General features: G+C 33.3%; 2 protein-coding genes across 4 annotated transcripts; one reads left to right on the top strand and one right to left on the bottom strand.

Moving 5' to 3' along the window:
* Positions 1-127: 127 nt before the first annotated feature.
* On the top strand, positions 128-3,851 carry LOC126821853 (39S ribosomal protein L49, mitochondrial). Its single transcript, XM_050550387.2, has 4 exons — positions 128-417; positions 1,246-1,429; positions 2,033-2,157; positions 3,434-3,851. Exons 1-4 carry the CDS (start codon positions 346-348, stop codon positions 3,581-3,583), a joined length of 531 nt encoding a protein of 176 aa, XP_050406344.1. The 5' UTR covers positions 128-345; the 3' UTR covers positions 3,584-3,851.
* Positions 3,852-4,561: 710 nt separating this feature from the next.
* Positions 4,562-22,385, bottom strand: LOC126821851 (GDP-D-glucose phosphorylase 1). 3 transcript variants are annotated; one of them, XM_050550383.2, is made up of 14 exons: positions 22,276-22,385; positions 21,556-21,646; positions 19,897-19,975; positions 18,577-18,657; positions 18,017-18,133; positions 17,347-17,535; positions 17,006-17,092; positions 16,642-16,700; positions 15,713-15,815; positions 14,249-14,349; positions 13,202-13,347; positions 10,113-10,178; positions 9,581-9,643; positions 4,562-6,440 (listed from the first exon to the last, which is right to left on the bottom strand). In XM_050550383.2, exons 3-14 carry the CDS (start codon positions 19,897-19,899, stop codon positions 6,295-6,297), a joined length of 1,161 nt encoding a protein of 386 aa, XP_050406340.1. In that variant the 5' UTR covers positions 19,900-19,975; positions 21,556-21,646; positions 22,276-22,385; the 3' UTR covers positions 4,562-6,294. The 3 variants fall into 3 exon arrangements, with proteins under 3 accessions (XP_050406340.1, XP_050406342.1, XP_050406341.1); XM_050550385.2 differs by lacking the exon at positions 10,113-10,178; XM_050550384.2 differs by lacking the exon at positions 9,581-9,643 and having other exon boundaries at positions 4,563-6,440.
* Between the last annotated feature and the right edge of the window lie 972 nt (positions 22,386-23,357).

Raw genomic sequence — 23,357 nt, 5'->3', positions numbered from 1 at the left:
AGTACGGCCATTGTTTTCAGTTGATGACGTCAGTCGTTGACCCTTAACCCTAGATGACGACCTTACTCGCAAAGAGAGGTCAACACGTTGTTTAGGGTATTGCTATTGGAAGGAAAATCTCAATAAAATTGTGACTTCAACTGTCAGATTTGAACTTGGGGGAAAATAATCAAAATAGACAAAAAACGATGTAATCATATTTGAGTTAGTGCGTTTTTTATTTCAGTCAAACAAACTATTCCCAAATTTTAGCCCAACCATCGACCGAGTTTGTTGACTGGAAATTCTAGTGGTACTTAGGGGTAATTGGATCAACAGAAGTTAGAGAAAGCAAAGGCAGGAAGCATGTCAATATTTAGGAATATTCTTACAAAAACTACTTGTCAGTTAAAGACATTTTCAAGACTAAGTACCCAGGTACGTATTAACAAGTCAGTGCTATTGATAAATTGTAAAAATAATTGAATTTACACGGTCTCCATATCTAAACCGTCTAAAAAAAGGTCAAAGAGGCATCTGCATGATTTCTGGTCCATGACCATTGGTAGTGTAAATAGCATAAGCTGGGCTTAAATATTACCAAAAAATGTCTCATCAAATCATTCCAGTTTGAGACTAACATGTCATGGTTACCATGTACGAAACAGCCAGGTTACAAAACAGCTTGCATTCGCATGGTAAATGAATGGTGAGGAGAATTTTCGCCAAAGTGCCCAAATTGTGTTTATACCTCGTTTAATTTTTAGCAATTTTCCCACAAGCTCGATGAATTCGGACATTCACCAGCTTGCACCCCTTTCATTTTTAATAATGACAAGACATTATTGTGTTAAATGGCTACTACATGTATCTATTGTCACATATATTTCAATACACATGTTCTATTACAGTGGTTCTCAACCTTTTGTTGGCAACGGCATACCTTGGAACACATGACAAAATAACGACACACCTGGCTACATATATGAAAAATATTTGAATTTTGCAAAACAAAAACATGGCAAGTCATAGACAGCATACAACCGTAGACACAGACTAGTCATAGACACATAGAATGACTCAAACTAAATAAAGAAAAAAAAAGCTATGAACGTACCAGTAGACACCAGTGAATACTTGATTGGGATCAAGTGGCTTTTCGCATTTTCTTAGTGTACCGTTTAAAATTTCGTGACACACTGACTGAGAATCACTTTTCTATTATATTAATATTAGCAAATAAAATATGTAACCTTTACTTTGCAGGTCAGAAAATGTAGCAATATTTCTGAGAGTTCCCTACCAGATAAAGGGCAAGATGAGTTAATAGATTTTGAGGTTTCGACAAAAGAAATGAAATATGTTGAAAGGTTAATGCCACAGTTAACAGTACCAGAGGTACCAAAACATTCTTCTTATCCAACACCATCAGGATGGGTTCCACCAAGAGGTATTCATTCATTAACCTTCATTAATTCTTTTATTAACTCATGTCAAGAGTGTGGTTGTATTTTACTGTAAGATTGTTCATGTTTTGCCAATTTATCTTTCCTTCACATTTTGATTTTCGAGGCTTGTGTGATACAGGACAAAGTTCTCAGTTGGAAATATTGTCTGATTCATTCGGGCATGAGGTGAAACTCCATGAAGGCAAGAATAATTTAATCACAGAGTTATCGCCCTGCAAGATTCAATCCGGTTTAGCTTTCTGTTCCCATCTGGTTGGCATATTTAGGGGTCTGAATAGTCTCCTATAATTGTTTAAAACTTATTAAGATTATACAATAACTTGTTAAAATTTTACCCATCTTCGAAATATTTTGGAAAACTTGAGCTGGGATTGGTTGACTGATCATGAGGAAGGAACACCAATATCAACATGCTTGTAGAAATATTTTTAAACACTATAAAATGAATACCCTAAACAACTACCAAAGGAAAACCCAACTTAATTATAAAATGGGTAAAGTCTTTGTTTTGGGGGGTTAAATTCTGTTTGGTCTTCCAATTTGTGGACTGTCTAAAATAAATTGCATATCTTAACATTTTGTAGAAGAAGCCCTGTCACTGCCATATCAAGTGAGAAGAACAAAGAATCATATGTTGCCGGTGTATCATGAACAGACACATCAAAATAGACATTGTGTACACATAAGAAAGGTGGAAGGAGATATTTGGGTGAGAAATATTTTATTTACCGGTATGTGTGTGTTTAAGAATAAGGCCAGGGCAGCAGCAATTTAACCTACTCTTGTATTCGAATAATTATTAATATTGTCTAATTTTTCTGCAAATTCCGACTTCCTATTTAGTAATTCTGGAAAACACTGATCTGCGATATCACCCTGGTGATAATAATAATAAAATAATCTTTATTCCAATCTTCATCAGAAGATACATGAATATATAAAATACATAATAACAAACAATCGGTGAAACTGTGGAAGAGGACAGTAAATGGTTAACTAGAAACCTCTCGAACAGGGCTGGATTATACATTAAGCAAAATAAGCATGTGCTTTTGGGTGAACCATCTTCTTTGTGAGCAGACATATTTAAAATGTGTAATTTAAAAATTAGGAACTTTTTCTAATGAGCTTTTCATTGTTTTTCTCTTTCCTTACTGTTGCCTGCTTTGGCCTCAATCAATGTATAAAACCTCATTTTGAAAAAATACAAATTTATTTTATATAATTTTTTGGTATATTATTTTTATTTGGAATTACATATAGGCCTATATGGGGGCACCAAAATCTGTTGAGTGCTTAGGGCCTCTAATGGTCTTAACCCAAACAAATACATGTATCATCTTCAGCCACTGAGCGGGGGGTTGGGTGGCTGAATGGTTAGCACGTGCGCGCTGTACCATAAAGTCTGTCATTGAGTCAACTGGCGTGGTTTCGAATCCCCGGTTGTACGTGGCAAGGAGTAGGGTCGCCTGTCCAACCTCGTGGGTCTTCTCTGGGTCCTCCCACTGCTAAAGATCCCTACGTGCAAGCGAATTATTGAAATAAAATTAAACCATGTGTTAGTCCCGAAATGACCTAGTTTGTGTCGAGTGGACGTTAAACCCCATTTCTCTCTCCCTCTCTTTCTCAGCCACTGAGCAATTGTTCAGTTGATGTCCCATTAAAGAGAGTGGTCAGCCAGTGTCACTTCTGATGGGTCTACAGCCCTAATATTTGTTCAAAATAAATGGCATTTGAGATCTATATATATTTGTAATAACGCCATGGATATTCAATTAAAATATCAGTTGTTTTACTGACACCAGTGATGTTCAGAATTTCTGACATAGTTATCAATCAAAATGGAAGACATATCAAAACAAGAATTGAATTCAATTTGATTATCTTCAAACTAAAATAATAAAATTGTGCACATTTTTTTTTTTACAGCGAGTAAATTATTAGTCAAGTATGAAGTCACAGGTTTTTTTAACTAATTTTTTCAGGCCTTAGAAGCAGCCCTAAAGGAGCACTTACAGCAACTATATCCTGATAAACAATTAACCTCTCAAGTTCATGAAGTAGCTAGATCAATTAGAATTAAAGGGCATTATATTCATGATGTCGCAGATTTCCTCATCAGTAAAGGTTTTTAACAATGTTTGCAACCGAAGAACAGATACTTTAATTGCAAAGATGGCAGATCAGATGTAGAAGAAATTAACTCGCTTTAGATTGAAAGTATTTAGTTTAAAGTTGTTACTAGGATTTAGATAAATATTTATATTACCATAAAAATTAGTTGGTTTCTCTATGCCTACCCATGTCTGTCCAGAATTGTTGTTAGCACAACATTTGTTTAATTATTCTGATTTTGTTGTTTACAGAATGATTGAGATCATTCAACTTACTGATTTTGCAGAGTTATACTCTTGGGGGTCACGGTGGCTAAGACGCTGGCTTGCTAGCCTGGAGGTCCGGTGTTCGATCCCTGCATTGGCCGAGAAAGTTCATCCAGATTTTCTGGCGTGGTTCCCCCTTGTCAGTGATGCAGGACAGAGGGCCTGTCAAGGACAGCTGTCTAGTCCTTCGGATGGTACGATAAAACTGAGGTCCCGTGTACACATTGGCATGCACATAAAAGATACCATGACAGTTGGAATTTGATATAAGAGTAGGCCGTAGTGCCGCTATCAAAATAATTACCCTCATAGCACACTGTATGGCATATGCCCGTCTTCATTAGCCCAGTTCGGAGCAGAACAGTAGGACGTTAAAACCCCATTTCATTTCATTTCTTTTGTGCACTACAGACTAGTTTTGAATAGATGCAAGAAAATTTTATGGGATAATAAACTTTCTGATTTTGAACAAGTTCTGGTGATCACTGCAAATTGATTTTTAAAAAGTTCTGGTGATCACTGTCAAAGATATGCCTCTTTTGTTCCAAAATCTTGGCCATACATAACCTGAAAACTTATTTTCACATCTTCAGTTCCATGATTCTGAGAGCAATTACTGTAAACTTGTGACAAGATTCTTTTGAATCCACACAAGCAAGCTACTAGTGTGTTTATGTTTTTTTGTATGACAAAAATCTACATTTACAAAATAAGACTTTTTTTTTTACCAAAAATAATTTATTTTGAAAATAAAAATGAAATACATATATTTTACCCTCCTTGAAATGTTCTAGATAACTTTCCAACTTTGGAATACAATAACAATTCTCCAATATTTCTCATCAGGGAGTAAAGTTTTTTTTTTCTTATATAGTGATATGCTTTTTATCTAGAGCATTTCTAAATTATGACATAATATTCTATAGTAAAAAATATCAAGATCTGGTTGAAAGGGATAATAAAGACATAGATAAGATAAATTTTGATATATTTTGTTTTAAAGGAGCAAAACCTCTTTGATTTAGGTCAAAATAGTTTATGGGACAGACTAGGAGCAAGAGGCCTCCAAGCCTATCCCCATGAGGGGCCACAACCTTTTAGAAATACTAACCTTAAATTGTGCTTTCTAGGGTATATTCTGATGTTTCTAGCATTTGCACAGATTTAGTGTGTGGCAATCTTTATCAAAATTTGTCAAAAACGATGTAAGTTCAAAACTCAAAAGACCCCCGCCCCCCAAACTTTGCGAGAATATTCATATTTTTATTGCTCTCGAGTCTCCCATACTGACAGGCTCATTCTCAGTCCTATATGGTAAAGTTTTTGTTTAGAAAGATTTAGTTGGTTTACTTATTCTAGTTCACATATTGCTTTAAACTACTGTCTTTTGTCTCACAACCAAATAACCATATCTAAAAGTGATTTTAAATATTACTGCTGTTTGATGAGTATATGTTTCTCTTATATTACAACATCAGATCATGTAGAAAAGTGGAGCATTGTTGTAACTTTTGAACAACAAGAAATGTATAATATGACATAAAAATACTTTAACCATACACAGATATAAACCTCTAAAAATGTATTGTACATAATCCCCAAAATATATAAACTAAATATGAGCAAATGCCATTATATTATAGTGGATTATGTTTTCAATAAAAAGATGCAAATATATTATAACTAAAATAGCTTATCAACAGTTATACTTAAATCTATAAAACATTGTACATGATATTTGTATTTAAATAAAATATCTTAAAGATGCATTATGTAAGAGGTAAATCAGCCTATTGCAGGTCTTTATTTTGGCTTCAAATCTATTTGTGTATTTGCATGATAACGACTTGTGAAATCTTGTTGAAACATAGCCGTGAAATAAACCATAATAATTAATATCTATAAATAGTGTTTTATTTGATAATTTTCCAATTACAAATGCCATTCAAAAAATAAATGAATGGTTTCAAATCTTATATAAATGATTATTTAGACATTTATCACATAACATGCCAATAATCAACTCTCTAAAACATCAGATTGCTGAGATTTAAATGGATTTGAACATACACAAGATTTTAAAAATTTAACGATAAATTGGATAATCTTAGTATTGGTTGCCATCTACCGATGCTATGATAATAAATAATCTATGTTGCATCTTTAAAAAACTTAGAATTTCGCCCAGAATAAAGTAATTTAAATGAAATTTTCAATATATTCATTTTTCATTATCTTTTTTAAAACTATTACAGTAGGAACTGTCAGCTCTTTATCTAAATCTTACATGATGCATCTTTAAGTGAATTATTAACAGTTTGATATAATATTATTTATATCATGCAATATGCATTTGGTCCCTTCCAGGTTAAATACTGTATAAAACATAAAATAAGACATTGCACCAAGATTTCGTTCCACATTATCTATAAATATATGAATATATATTCTAACTTAAACCATTATCAACTATCATTCTTATCTTCAGAATCCTCAAATACTATTTTAGTAACATCTGATTTGATTTTCTGGAATTCTTCCTCTGGTAGTTTAGCTGTTTCTATTATTGAATCAGCTTCTTTTTCGGTCATATTCTTGTAGGAATTCTCATCTAGAAATAAAATGATTTATGTTATAACAAGGAAAATAAAGGATCCTGGAATCAATTTATACATGTAATTGAAAAAAAAAAATTAATTCTCATAGAATTAAGCTATGATTTATGAAAGATAAATACTTTGACATTGAAACACATATACAATCTATTATAAAACATTACACAATCAAAATAAAAAATGTGACATTTGAAACATACACAAAATTACTCTATTTAAAATGAAAAACATTAAAATACACAATTATTTATTTAACATTACTAACTCCTGGTAGTTTGAGCATATTCTAAATTTAGTCATGATTTTACTATTTTCCTAAAATTCTTGTAAACTACTTTATTATCCAACAAACAATGACAGATTTTTTTTATATCTCAGCCCATACAGCATGCAGTCCGTTTCAAAGTCCAGGACAATAAATTTATGATCAATCATCACATGACCTTGAAGTTCAGTATGATGCTTTTGACATTGATTATCAATTAATAAGTACTATAACTCCCAATCCATGAACTCTTTTAATCTTTTGCATGTAGAGAGTGCATGTTAATTTCTGATGTACTGGAATATATAATCCATACTTGTTCGAATATTGTTTAGAGTATGGACTGAGCATTAACTCCATGAGTATCACATGCCACTTAATTTTGAAGCTTTTGATAAGGGGGTCTTCCTTATGACCAAATGAACAATCTATAATTCAATATGCAATATTTAAATGTTCAATTAATAACTCATAACCAAAATAGTTTGCCATTATTGAAATAATATAATGATTAAAAATGTCCTATCCTTAAGAAGAGATCGCTATCAGCAAGTAAGACTCAGTATGAAGTTAGCCCCACAGAGAGAAAGAGAAATGGGGTTTATAATGCCAATTTGACACATACTAGGTCATTTCGGTTATTAAATATTTCAATAGACATCTATAGCAGTTGGATGAAACCAGGTTGGGTAGGCAATCCGTCTTCTTGTTGTATACAAGCTCGGTATCAAAACCAAGCGACTTGACTCAATGCCAGACCTTATGGTCTAATATGTTAGACTGCTCAGCCACCCAATGCCTCTTGTTAGAACCACAGTGTAAAAATATGTTTAAGACAAGTGGTGTAAGAACAAATTGTTGCTTAAAGCTGAAAATTTCTGGTTCTGGGAATTAATTTTTATTTGATAATGAATAAAATATAAAGCTTCTACAACAGCTGGCTTTCTCCTTTAAAAAAAACCCCAAAGGCCCCCCCCCCCCACCAATACGCTGTGCTGTACGGAATGAATGAAATGGGGTTCAACAATCGGCATGAAGACCGGCATACGCCATACAGGGAAATTTTGGCTGGACAGCAACTGAATTTCAACTGTCAAGTGTGCACACAGGACTTGTTTCTTTGTCCCATCCAAACGACTAGATGCTGTTCCTTGTCAGGCCCTCTGTCCCAGCTTTAACAGTCAAAAAGATAATCCCACACAATTTTGAAAATCGGTAAGGCTCTTCTTTATACCTCAATTAAAGATATATTATATATTATACCTCACTATAATAGTTAAAAAACAGATAATGTAAAGGGAATTTGCTGAAAATTTCGGTCAAATTGCTCCACTCTGAACCAAGATTTTAGCAATTTAAATTTTTGGCCTAGCCTCGATCATCATTACTGAAGTCAGTACAATAATAATAAAAAAAAGTCTGGTCTGGATAAGTTAATTAATGTCTAATTAATAATTTAGATAACATTTCAGGCCTAAAGAAAGACATGCAATATGCAGATTTAACTCTTGCATAATGTATGTTTAACAATTCCATTGAGCTTTAAAAAAAATGTTCTGTAAAAATTTGAACATAAATGTGGGGAATAACACCTCATTTTGCAAGTGAAAAATTCTATAAGTGGTCACAAGAAACTGACTGCTAGAAAACAATATCCATCCACATTAAATGTGGGCTTATAACAATGTTTTCCACAATAAAATTTAGTTAGAAATAGATCTGTTAAATATACAAGTTATTTTAATTTAATTAATTAAAGTTTAATTTTAGAAAGATACATGTACTTTAAAGTTGCAGATATCCATTTGTTGTCTGTCAATGATGCTTAATGTTGGAAAGTTTTGAACTATTTTTGGACAGAAATATTCCTTTCACAAGATTGCATTTTGAAAAGGGAGAGAGAAATGGGATTTAACATCCACTTGAAACAAACTAGGTCATTTTGGGACTAACATATGGTTCAATTTTATTTGAACGGTTCGGTTGCGCCTGGGGCTCTTTAGCTGTGGAAAGGAGTCGATCCTTAATCCTTGTCACGTACACGTGGGGAATCATCGAAACCCCGCCATTTGACTCAATGACAGACCTAATGATCCATTCCGCACGTTAACCATCCGGCCACCCAACCCCCCTAAGTTTGAAAAGGATTCAAAATCCCGCAAATGACAATCAGTGGCTTAAAGGAGTGCTGCAGCTGTTAGAGAAGATTATTATATCATATTTATTATCTGATATTACAATATGATTAAAGGGAAATGATACATTGCAACCATATTCTCAATGCCACAAGTTCTACCCACCACCAGAGGCAGACAGACTGGAACAATACATTTTATTGGCTGTTTTTTTTTTAAAAAGAATATAACATTAATGTCTAATCTGACCAAAATAGGTTGTATTTTACCTTGGAAGTACACACATTCTACTATTGGATTTAAAAGAATGCAACCTCTTTGATTTAGGTTTTAAACAAGTGTTCATTTAACTAAACTCGATTTGTTGATTTATATTTTACATTTAAAATTGTTTGGATGCACAAATGTGTTCATTAGTCGAAAATTTAAGTTCAAAATGAAACTAAAATTAGTAAACAAACCAGCTTCCATTTCATATTTTGAAAAATATATTGATAAGTACATTTCAAATAACACATTTGATACATCAACTAAAAATTAACATTTTATCAGAGACTTTTAGCTGTAATCCTATGTTAGGGCAGGTAGAATATGATTACACTGAATTCAACTCAACTAAAAAGGATAGATGGTTAATATTAATCTCTGTGCAAGCAAAAGCTGTGTAAAATGTAAAATAATATATCAGAAGTATAAAAGAAGACCAACTAGACACTGTTTTGTGTAATAATCATACCTTTAATGGGAAGATGTCCCCCCATTTCTACCACAGCAACATTAAATGCTTCAGGCGGCATGCCTATGTATATATTAGAATAATTTGAAAATGATTTTGAATATAACAAAATAAAATAGAATATTCTTCATTTCTTCCACAAAAATTATTACACCAATCCTGCATTGAGGCAATTGATTATCATGACTTAACGACAATTATTCTTCCCAACAAAGAATTACTAATATTCAAACTATATTCCAAAATAAAGAAAGGATTGGGTTATATTTTGATGGAAAATATGAAGAAATACAAAAAATGAGATACACATCTAGGTATACCGGTATATATAGCTAGATATATACGAATATTTTAAACAATAAAGTTTCCGGGACTACTAGGCCTTTATAAGCTACACACTACCATTTTATAAAACTAAACGTGGTCTTAGCAAATGTATGTAAATATAATAGTCAAATGTTTATAAAGGCCTGTCTAGTCACCAGTGAAACCTGAAACAGGGGCAGATAAATCTGACTTCCTGACAACCTACCTTTTATAGGTAAATGACCCCCTAGTTCAATCACAGCAACGTGCAATTCAACCAAGGACTTAGAACCTATAACAAATATACTATTAGCAAATCATAGTTTACATACAATAATTTAAAGTGCGAGTATGGGCAAGACACAGGCAGGACATTTTCCAGCTTCTAATACAGAGATTATAAGATCTATTCATTTGTCTTCGTATTCTGTCTTGAGATGTTTGTAAACACATGCGTAATATAATATATTCATGGTAATAGTTAAAACTATTTGGATCTCAATCCCTTTATTTACATTCAAGATATCTTGTGTTTAGGGTCTTGGAAGTTCAACATCACACATCATTTCCACATGGGACAGCATCAAGTATTGGTTTTGAAATTTGACCAGAAAAATAAATAAATAAATGTCATATCTCTACGGTACAGCATCAAGCATTGGTTTTAAAATTTGTCTAGAAAGAACATGGAGGATTAGCAATCATTTCTATCAAACACAGCCCAAACGAAATCATTGGGAATACCTCAAGTACTTTGGTTCTGTGTGAAGCAATTATTCACTGAATAAAAGTTGCCCTGAATCTGGTTGCCCTGTAGGATGTTTTGTTTAAAAATTTGGAATTAAATGCTTTTGATCAATGCAATCAAGTACTTTTGGATTTTAAATAAAATTTTTTTTCAGAAGAAATGATAAGAAAATTATTTTCAGGTGTTCAGAAAATCAAATTGGTGTGACCTTTTTCTATTATTTGAATCACAAATAACTCCTGTGCATACTCGCTCTTTAAATAAATAAATTATGAAGGTCTCAATCGTGAAATTGAGTGGCAGTTTAAAAAAATTATGTTGTAATGATTACTGCTAGTCAATACTGTGTTCATGCTTTCAAATACTGTAAACATGTTTCTGTACTAACTTAAACTCTAATCAATAAACAACCAGAAGTGTTTTATAAGTTGTCGAGTATCTATATTGTCTACAATACTTTTTATAAAATATGTCCACAATCTGTGTATTTAGTGCTATTACAAGTTGTATTTATTGTTAGTACTAGCAGCAAACAATTACAGCATAATTCAAAGAAATGGGGTCATTTTAATTCATTTCATCAAATTAACAGACAGGCGGAGATTCAGTACAGTTTAACGGTTGTACCAAACTCATGTGTTTGAATGGGATCAGAAGTCCTCAGTAGTAATGCCTGCTGGGTTGATAGGGAAGGTGTGCAACAATCTTGAAATCACTGTAAGGAAACCTTTGACACCTGCAATTCTGGGTTGAAATGCCACCAACTGGATATGATTCTCCTCACTCTCAAGACATCTATGGCAGTGCAAAGTTTACATACCTAAAATTCCTATATGTATGTAAATCCGATCAGTATTCTTGAATCAAACATTGTGGTTTAAAACAGACTGAATCCACAAGCAATGTGCGTGACATATCGTTCTTGAATCTAAGAAGACTTATATAGATTAAAGATGCATTAAGTAAAAACTAAATCTGCTTATTGCAGGTCTTTTTACTAGCTTTAAATATTATATAAATTATTGTTTAGATAAATATTCACATGATAAGCCCAGAATCAACTCTCTAGATCACCGGATGACCGAGATATTAAATGGATTAGAACATACGCTCCATTTAATAATTTAACGTTAAAATGGATAATCAAGACTTTGTCTATTATTATCGTGGCAATGGTACTTGACAATCGTGACTAGGCTATTTCTTGTCCAAGCTTCAAACACTTGCTCAGGATAAAGTAATTTGACTGAAATTTTCAAGTTATTTTTCGTTATTTATTTTTGAACTTTGATAGCAAGAACAAGCTTTTTATCTTAATCTTACATAATGCATCTTTAATGAATTACTGTGAAATTGTCAAACAAATTAACAAGCCAACAGTGAGGCTGATGTCCCCCGCCGAAATTGCAAAATAAATAGATGACACATATTAATTAATCGCACATTTATTTTTTTCACTAAGTTTCATCACTCTCTATCAGATAGAATCAAGATTATCTTGTCCCAAACCATCGACAAATGAAATCGATTAGCTCTGCTTAGCTTCAGCTCGAAATGTTAATTATTGAACTCAGTCAAGACATTCACCTAATGAACATCTACATATACATCAAGTTTAAACATTCACCTAATAGACACCTATGCCAAGTTTGAACATTCTACCTCAATTAGAAGGAGAGTTATTGTGTTCCAAAGTTTCTACCAATCAAATTGCTTATCACTCTGCTTACCCTCAGCAAAAAATGTTCATTATCGAACTTAGTTAAGGTATTCATATAATAAATCTATACACCAAGTTTCATCAATCTCACTTAATTAGAACTAAAGTTATCGTGTCCCAAAGCATCAACCAATCAAATTGCTTATCTCTGCTTACCCTAAGCGGAAAATGCTCATCTTCGAACTCCATCAAGGCATTGACCTAATCAACACATACACCAAGTTTGAACATTCTAGCTCAATTAGGAAGAGAGTTATCGTGCCCCAAAGTATCAACCAATCAAATTGCTTATCTCTGCTTACCCTAAGCGGAAAATGCTCATCTTCGAACTCCATCAAGGCATTGACCTAATAAACACATACACCAAGTTTGAACATTCTAGCTCAATTAAAAGTTATCGTGTCCCAAAGCATCAACCAATCAAATTGCTTATCTCTGCTTACCCTAAGCGGAAAATGCTCATCTTCGAACTCCATCAAGGCATTGACCTAATCAACACATACACCAAGTTTGAACATTCTAGCCCAATTAGGAAGAGAGTTATCGTGTCCCAAAGCATCAACCAATCAAATTGCTTATCTCTGCTTACCCTAAGCGGAAAATGCTCATCTTCGAACTCCATCAAGGCATTGACCTAATAAACACATACACCAAGTTTGAACATTCTAGCTCAATTAGGAAGAGAGTTATTGTGTCCCAAAAAGTGTGACGGACAGACAGACGGACGGACAGACAGACAGACGGACAGACAGACGGACAGACAGACAGACGGACGAACCCATTTTAATAGTCCCCTGCTTTCTTCGAAAGGCGGGGGACAACAATATGAATGGAACATATTAAGTACCTTTAAATTTTTGTCTGGGCCAGACATATATTCTAACCGTTCTGTTATCACTGGTTTTATCTTCATTAAATACAGCCCCTCTTGTTAATAATACACTATGAGCTATTTCATTTTTCTGAAAATACTGTGTGATTTTATGTATTACTCTGGAATTAAAAATTGAAATTAAGATTTAATATCTTCTCTTTTATTTACTGTCAATGGCTGGAATCCCTGTCTCCTCAATTTATTAATGAATGAACGAACCGTTCATACGAATGCATCTAATTATTGTTTATTTAAAATCAATAGATGGTGACTGGCTTATTATATTCTTTTCATCACTATTCAATTAAAAAAAAATAACAGTTTGTAGACTGGCCTTCAACCTATTGATAATATTAGTTGGTCCTTCTTTTTCTTCATCAGTTTTTGTCTTTTTTTTTGCTTAGACAGTAGAAATCAAATCTTCATTGGAACTTCTTACAACCGTTCGACAAAGTTAGTGTGTTACCTATTCTGTCAATCAAGTGAAGCTCCTCCCATGATGTGCTAGACTACCTTTTTTTGGGTCTACTGTCAGTTTTACAAATCAACAAATCAACCTGACTGAATGATTTTGACCAGATCTGGACAATAAAATCCAATCGCTGCTCAGATGCGATAGTAATTAGCATAGTGCTCTTTTGTGTGAAGAAATTAAGAACTCCACACAGTCATATTGGTACCTTTTAGGCATCCTTGAGATGTATATAGACATCCTTACCCATCAATGGTCATAAGATTATAAGAGAAGGGAGATGTATAGACATCCTTACACATCAATAATCATAAGATTATAAGAGAAAGGATATGTATAGACATCCTTACCGATCAATAATCCTACGATTATAAGAGAAGGGAATGTATAGACATCCTTACCGATCAATAGTCATAAGATTATAAGGAGATGTATAGACATCCTTACTCATCAATAATCATAAGATTATAAGAGAAGGGACTAGGGAGAGGTATAGACATCTGTACCCATCAAAAATTATGAGATCATAAGAGAAAGGAGATGTGTACCTAGTAAGTGTCGATACTGAATTTTCATGTGTTTGAAAGACAAAACCAGGTACTGGCATCACATCTGACTGATATAAAACACCGGTTATATGTTGAACTGGCTGTAGAATAAAAACATAACATCAATTACATCTAAATTTAGGATAATAAATACATAGCTAATTTAGAAATAAAGTAAATATACAATCCCAAGACAAACAAACTAAACAGGTTTATTAATGATTTATCAACACACACACACACACACACAGCATGATCCATACTTTGAATCAGGAAGTGATATTTACATACAATGTTTGTTTTAAATTAGTCAGATAATATGACAAGCTAGCCTGCAGTGCAAAGCTTTACAACAGGAGTTATATAAACATGTGATAATTAGAGCATACAATTAATAACATGAGGTTTACAGGAATAATCCACCACATTCAAATTACTGATTGGCAGTTGTATTTTTCCAGTAACATCTTAATCCATGATAGATGTACTCAAGTTTGTAATTAACATTTAATTAAGAAAATAAAATTTTCAATTCATTATATCATTTAAATTACTAATCAGAATTGATCCATTTTTAGACAGATATATTCCTTTTAGAAATTCAACTTTCACAATATTATAGTTTGCAAGGGATCATGACAATGAAATCTCTAAAATTACAATGTGTTAAAGAAAATCCTATATCTTGACATAAAGAGGTTTTATCACTTTCATCATAAAAATGAATATAATTAATTTAGAATAATATTCAAAATAACATTTGACCAATGAACGAAAATCCAAACATTGATAAACTTGGAGTTAGGAATCTTGAATCAGTGTTCATTAAAAATTTGAATTTCATGATGTATAGCTATATCATGTGCATTTCTTTACCAACTGACCAAGACGTCAAAAACCTCTTTAAGTTTAAAGTAGCTAAGTCTCTAACTCAATATCATCCCAAACCTTCGACATTGAAAACACAAATTAGTTGTCAATTTAATCAACATTGGTGTTGTGATCTTACCGGGAAAAGATGGGCTTCTGATATCCAATATTTAAGACAAAATAAACATTTTACAATTGGTATACGAATCGTGTACCATAATGCGTTTCAGTGCACTTTGTAACAAACGACTCGAAGAACAAGGTTAGACATATTCCACAAGTCATGTCAAACAGTGACCCCATATTCTTATCTGGAGAGAATGCAGAATATATACTATCGGTGTAGACTGGAATAACCAGATGTTAGAGATTGCCATTTGATTGAGACTTCTGGCGTATTTCGTCGAACATAACTGCTTTGAAATTAGAGTAAAATCGGAAACGATTGAATGTAAATCAGTTTATTTACATTCATATTACATTGCGACCCGATTGTATCAATATCCTGGTCCCAAATATTAGCGATTTAGCTCCTTTAAACAGACATTTCTTAGTTTATATTATAGTTTCTTTTCAAACTAAGATTCTACTTACGCCATATTCCACTACTAATTCATGTTCTAGATAATAAGCATGAAAATGTTGATGATTCACTGATGCATAAGCACATAAACTGTTAAAACCCAACCTAAAACTCCTACAATACATAAAATAAATATCACATTAGTATATTGAGGGAACAAGCCAACACTGAGGCTAATGTCAACCGCCACAATCCTAAAATAAATAGACGACAAATAATAATAATTGGACATTTATCTTTTTGAAAATCATCAAGCAATCAATCTGCTTATTTATCCTCAGCCAAAGCATTCATAATTATGGCACTTAGTCAAGGTTTCGATGTAGTAAAAAAAACTATACGCCAATGAAATTGCTTATTTAGCGCAAAATGTTAGTCAACAAACTCAATCAAGACATTCACCTAATGAACATCCACACTAAGTTGGAACATTCTAGTTTTAACTCAATTAAAGTAACGATAAGTCATTTGCATTTTTCGCTAAAAATTCAAATTTCTCAATGCTTGATATGTACTCAGATTGATTATTAAACATTTAATTAAGAAAACAAAACCAAAATACCAACGCTAGATAACCTCTCGGCTTGGATTCAGTTTGTTTTAAAATAGGCTTATCAATTCTGTTTGTCTCCATGGTGGAGGGCTTATTACATAGCAAGGAGCACAGATCGATGAAATTTCAATTTAAAATATCTTTGTAAATACTGAACAGAACTGAACCAGTTTTGAACCGATATTCCTATTAGAGGGTCATCTTTCACATTATTGTACATTGCAAGGAATTCATATTGCGCTAAAATAACACAATGAGACTTTAAAGGCTGTGTTACTGTGTTATAAAGTCTTGACCAATCAAATCGCTTATTGCAACTTAGCCTGAGCAGAAAAATCTGAGAGAGTATTGAAAAGCCAAGAACAATAATGTATTACAATTACTAACCTTCTAGCACTAAGTAAAACTGTTTCTAAAGCGACTTGCAAAGCCTTCCTTGTCAATATCTTAAATATAAAAACCAAAGAAATAAAATTTAACCTTTCATCAACATTTTAAGTCATTTTGACACTAACAACATATGTACAGTAGTTTTCTATGTTTACGTGAGCAATGCAAGGTGGATAATTTTTGCCTGCACTGAGGCGTTACGTCTATTCGTCTTCCAATTCAAAGTGTCATGGGATCTTTTATGCGTACCACCAATTTCTACACGAGACATTGTTTTTATTCCCATCTGAGCGACTTACATGTAAATCATATGTAAGTTATATGCTAATTATGTGTAAATTATATGTGTTTCTATGGTTACCTGTGGTAAACAAGAATCAACTTGAGGTACTACAAGTACATGACCATACTCTAGAGGACTGATATTCACTATTATCAAATTTCTATCCTGAAAAAATATAGTCGTTCATTAAGTCACACATCCAAACTTTTAATAATTATTAACTGCTCACAACTGTTTTCAGGTGTTTTTTGGACAATTTAGTTGAAAGAATCTAGAAAATACTTTTATTTACTAATCTGATCTCTTTGTAAACTGTTGCATTAAAAAATATGGGACATATAATGATTCCTTAAAACAAATTCTTGCCCATATCTCATTTGTTATATGTGCTACCCGCAATACCAAGCAAAGATACATACCTGAACAGGAGTCAGACAATTTTTAATTTCTTTATTATTACTTGATTTTTCATCATCTGTATTATTTATAGTTAACAATATTTCTGTCTCTTTAATTTTGGTAAAATTAAATGTATCTGGATTAAAGGGCTGATTAAGACTAGTAATATTCTGTGGTTGTCGTCTGTCTGTTGCTCTCTTCACATTCAACTAATTAAAAATTAAATACACTATCAGTATTAACTAGAACGTAACTCTTGACATTCAACAAATTAATAAAAAAAAATACACTATCAGTATAAACTATAAAATAACTCTTGACATTCAATTAATTAACATAATAAATGCAGCACACATAATTTACACAAAAACAAATCTATGGGCAAGACCAAATACGCAGAAATCACAAACAAACAAACATATCAAATTAAGTGAATGGATCTGGGGGGCTAGCCGTAAGAGTCCACTGCACTGTACAGTCCTGGACTTGTCATACACCTGCCATTTAAATTAGCACTTTTCTGAGTCCTACTAAATGCCTACATTTGACTTTTCAACAGCTTTTGATGACCACTTCATTAGAATTAATGAATTAATGAAATGGGGTTAACATCCTACTTTTCTGCACCAAAAAGGGCTAATGGAGACTATACTTTATTAAAACAAATCTGTGGTAATTTGTATACAATACCTGAGCTACATATTGCTTGGGTCCATCTAATATTTTTGTTTCAAGGTGACCCATGGTGTATCTAAACACTCCTTCTTCCATGGCTTTATCCCAGCCATTTCTCAATAAATCATCAAACTGAAAAATGAAAGATGACTCTACAAAAACATTAACACGGGTTGTCAGGAAACAAAGACTTAACACCCAGCAGAGAGCTTAGCTGTGTTGTCTTTGATTAAAATATATCACAATTTCTGTAAAACAACTGAACACAGATTCCACAATGTTTCTTGGCGAGGGATATAACAATGAGAGTTATCTTCAGAAATCGTCAAATTGATATACGTTTGTCATTTACACACCCCAAAAAAATTTATCAAAATTTCGTAATATCCAATATTTATGGCCTTCAAAGTATTGAAAAAACATTTTGGATGCACTGGCAGATGGACTGCATGACAATATACATCCATGTTCATATGTGGGAGCATAAAAAGTATTCCATTGAATTGGTATTTATTATGGATGAGCAAGAATTGAATGAATTCATTAGACTGTTGGTTCATCACATTGTTTCTTACCTTACTGTTCTTGTTAGCTTTACTGAGCCAGTTTGGAGTTGATTCAATAAAATCAGCACTTGAATAATCCAGTTTCTTGCTCTGAAAAATTAAATTTAGAACTCTTTTATTTCATTAGACCAGAAACAAAAATACAGAATTATTTTTTTGCTTCCAAATTACAAGAGGTCTTCATTGCCTATTGTTAAATACTACTTGTATAACATACAGTTATAAGAATAGGGATGTCTATAAAATCAAATTTTTTTCGATCATTTAAAGATACATTATGGGAGATTATATAATGAGTTGGCAGTTCTCACTATAATAGTTAAAAACTAGATAATGTAAAGGCAATTTGATGAAAATGTCAGTCAAATTAATCCACTATGAACCAAGAAATAAGCGATCAAAAGTTCCGCATAGTTCCGGTCATCATTACTAAAGTCGGTACGACAAAAATCATAGTCTTGATTATCCATTTAATCGTTAAATCGAGAAGGAAAGTTAAGCAGCAAATCGGATCATAATCCAACAATTACCGCAGGCTAGCGTTGACATCAAAGAGTTGATTATGGTCTGGATACGTTAATTAATGTCTAATTAATAGTTTATATAACATTTCAGGCCTAAAGAAAGAGAGAGAGAGAGAGAGAGAGAGAAATGGGGTTTAACGTCCACTCGACACAAACTAGGTCATTTCGGGACTAACATATGGTTTAATTTTATTTACATAATTCGCTTGCGCGTAGGGGTCTTTAGCAGTGGGAGGAAACCGGAGGCCCCGGAAAAAACTCACAAGGTTGGACAGGCGACCCTACTCCTTGCCACGTACAACCGGGGATTCAAAACCATGCCAGTCGACTCAATGACAGGCTTTATGATACACCGCGCGCACGCTAACCATTCAGCCATCCGATCCCCCCAGGCCTAAAGAAAGACCTGCAATAGACAGATTTAGCTCTTGCATAATGTATGTTTTATATAACCGATTATATAATTTATCATCATTTGGTTCTACTTTAGAGAATCTAAAATTAATTTAAATCAAAGAAAAGAAAAAAAAACAAAAACCTTTCTCCAAACCATAATTTGAATTCTTTATGAAAATTCCAAACAATTCTTTGGACTGACACCTAGAATTTCTAGTTTTCATATCCTGGAGTGGACAGAAAAATTGTTATGATTTTGCAAATCCGATTCCATGGTAGGAAACTTTGCCAAGTTATTAATTCTAATTAGAGGCCAATATTTTCATTTCATATAAATCAAATTTCTTTTTGTTGAATAAAAACAGATGGTTTTATAACAGCTGATCCAATTTCAAAGTCTTGTACTTGCCATATTGAAAGCAATCTCTAATCCAATTAATGGTTTTCTATATAAAATGCATATACTGTACAATACAGTACCAACAGATCTGAAGAAAAACAAGCCAACAGTGAGGCTGATGTCCCCCACCGAAGTTCCAAAATAAATAGATGACACATATTAATTAATCGCACATATATTTTTTCCAAAAGTATCGAGCAATAAAACTATACACTAAGTTTCATTAGTCTCTCTCAGATAGAATCAAGATTATCTTGTCCCAAAGCATCGACCAATGAAATTTATTAGCTCTGCTTAGCTTCAGCTCAAAATGTTAATCATTGAACTCAGTAAAGACATTCACCTATTGAACGCCTACACCAAGTTTGAACATTCTACCTCAATTAGAAGGAGAGTTTTTGTGTTCCAAAGTCTCGACCAATCAAATTGCTTATTGCCCTGCCTATCCTAAGCAGAAAATGCTCATTATCGAACTTAGTCAAGGTATTGATGTAATGAAACTTATACACCAAGTTTCATCACTCTACCTCAATTAGAAGGAGAGTTATTGTGTTCCAAAGTCTCGACCAATCAAATTGCTTATTGCCCTGCTTTTACCCTAAGCAGAAAATGCTCATTATCGAACTTAGTTAGTCAAGGTATTGATGTAATGAAACTATACACCAAGTTTCATCACTCTCACTTAATTAGTTATCCTGTCCCAAAGCATCAACCAATCAAATTGCTCATCTCTGCTTACCCTAAGCAGAAAATGCTCATCTTCGAACTCCATCAAGGCATTGACCCAATAAACACCTAAACTAAGTTTGAACATTCTAGCTCAATTAGAAAGAGAGTTATTGTGTCCCAAAAAGTGTGACGGACAGACGGACGGAAAGACAGACAGACGAACCCATTTTAATAGTCCCCTGTTTTCTTCGAAAGGCGGGGACAAACAGTGATATAAGACAATAAACAATGTTGAGATAATGTATTGCCTAAAGAATATGGCAAGGGAGAGGTCATCACCAAAACCTTTTTCATTGGATTTAAAGTTATATAGTGATTTTCTAATTTGCATGCATTCTGTAAAAAAAAAAATGCATCTGTGGAATCTTTCATCCTACTTTTAATATGTAGATCATTTTGGTAGTCTGAAGCATGGTCAGGGATTAGGGGACTAGGAAGGGGAAGTTTAACCATAGGAGAAATTTTGATTTCAATGGGTTTTAGGGTGCATTTTCTTTATAATAAACTTGAATTAACCTTTACTTATCTAATAATAATGACTATTCATTTTACTGGTTAATGAGGTAGGCCTCCCCCCTTCCCCCCTGGTTAACAGAGAGAGAGAGAGAGAGGGAGGGAAAAATGGGGTTTAACGTCCACTCGACACAAACTAGGTCATTTTGGGACTAACACATGGTTCAATTTTATTTCAATAATTCGCTTGCACCCCGGGGTCTTTAGCAGTGGGAAGAATCAAGAGGACCAAGAGAAAGCCCACGAGGTTAGACAGACGACCCTACTCATTGTCGCGTACAACTGGGGAATCGAAACCACGCTAGTTGACTTAATGACAGACCTTATGATACAGCGCGCATGTGCTAACCATTCCCCCCCCCCCCACCCACACACACAACCCTGGTTAAACTGGATAATATTGCATTATAGAGGTAAAAAACCTACCTGCAGTATGGGATATTGACTTGAGCAGCAGTCTAGTCTAAAGTCAATGCATAACTATTAAATAGCTGAATCACCCATCAACTGAACTTCTCTTAAAAAAAATTTAATTAATATATGTTCAGTTCACCGGTATTTTAGTAAAGTAGCCAACTGCACGCAGTAGCAAGGTATTAAAGGATTGCTACATAGGTCTTTAATGACTTTAAACAGTTGGATAGAAGATTAAATAAGCTTATCTGAATGACCACCTGCTGAGATAAGCTTACATTGTTTATTTATAGATACTGTATTACTACTGGTCACCCGTCTATCAGTCGGTTCATTATATTACTACTGGTCATATGGTCCTATATTTTTTGATAAACTTGTCTTAAATTTTAAAGTACCGGGCGGTAGCCTACCATATCATAATCAAAGCCAAAATTAACAAAATTTCTGCTTTCTGAATCTCAATCTGATGTCACATAATAATGACTTATTCATTTATTAGACAAAAACAAGTGACAATATTCTTGTTGAGTTATGATGTGGTGTTTGCCTGCAATATAAATAGGCCTACTATTTTTGATGTCATACTTTTTTACGTACCGTACAGGTAACATACCGGTACCATTAGGTACTGTAACCTATTTCTTTAAAGAAGGCACTATCATTCATTCATGACTGATTGTCCGGACTATATAATGAAATTTTATTTAACACACGATAAAATTTACTCACAATACTGTTTTAGAAGATCTCGAAAGTGTTAATCCTGTGAATGAATCTATGAATATCATCAGAAATGTAAACAATCAATAATACCGACATACAACGCTTCACACCTTCACACCGGCGGATTTTCAAAGGGACATAATTACTACCACAATCCATTTACCTCCCTTTAATTTACAAAATAATAATTAATAAAACCCCGCCAATACTTCAACTATATTAAAGGAGCTAAATCGCTAATATTTGGGACCTAGAGATTGACACAAATGGGTCGTAATGTAATATGAATGTATATAAACTGACATTCAATCGTTTCTGTTTTTTCTGTAACTTTTAATCAGTTATGTTCGGTGAAATAAGCAAAAAGTCTAGATCGAATGGCATTCTCTAACGTCTGGTTATTCCAGTCTACTCCGATAATATTTATTGCGTATGCCCTCCAGATAAGAATATGGCATCACTGTTTGACATGACTTGTGGAATTATGTCTAGCCTCATTCTTCGAGTCCCTTGTTACAAATGGCGCTGAAATATTGGATATCAGAGGCCTATCTTTTCCCGGTAAGATCACAATATCAATGTTGATTGAAATTGACAAATAAGTTCATGTTTTCAATGTCGAAGACTTTGGATGATATTGAGTTAAGAGACTTAGCTACTTTAAAGTCAGCAATGTATATAGGGATTTCATAATTTCACTAAAATATGCATTCCTGACTTTGCTGAAAATAGCTGGAATAGGGCTCTTCTGAGGAGGCACTACACGACAATATGAAATACACTGGTCACAATTCTATAGAATACAGTTACAATTACTGCTTATTACTTAGTGACGTTTTGACTAGGTTTCTCTGGTCTTTATCAAGCACTGATAAAATCTTAAAAAGTGAAACCAAAATGAAATTTTCAGGAATTTCATGTTGATGGCAGTATTAGAGGGACTCAGGAAGTCATTTAAAAATTCATATTCTCAGGTAGTGCCTCCCCGTATGAAAGAATAAACAATCATGATAAATTTGAAAAAAAAGGTTTGTCAAGAACTCTGACATGTAGAGTTTTTAAAAGAAATTGTGGACAGACAGGTCAAC

This window comes from Patella vulgata, chromosome 5 (assembly GCF_932274485.2).
Source record: "Patella vulgata chromosome 5, xgPatVulg1.2, whole genome shotgun sequence".
Taxonomy (NCBI): domain Eukaryota; kingdom Metazoa; phylum Mollusca; class Gastropoda; family Patellidae; genus Patella; species Patella vulgata.
Note: the sequence above shows the minus strand (reverse complement) of the source record. Positions and strands in the feature narration are given on the sequence as shown.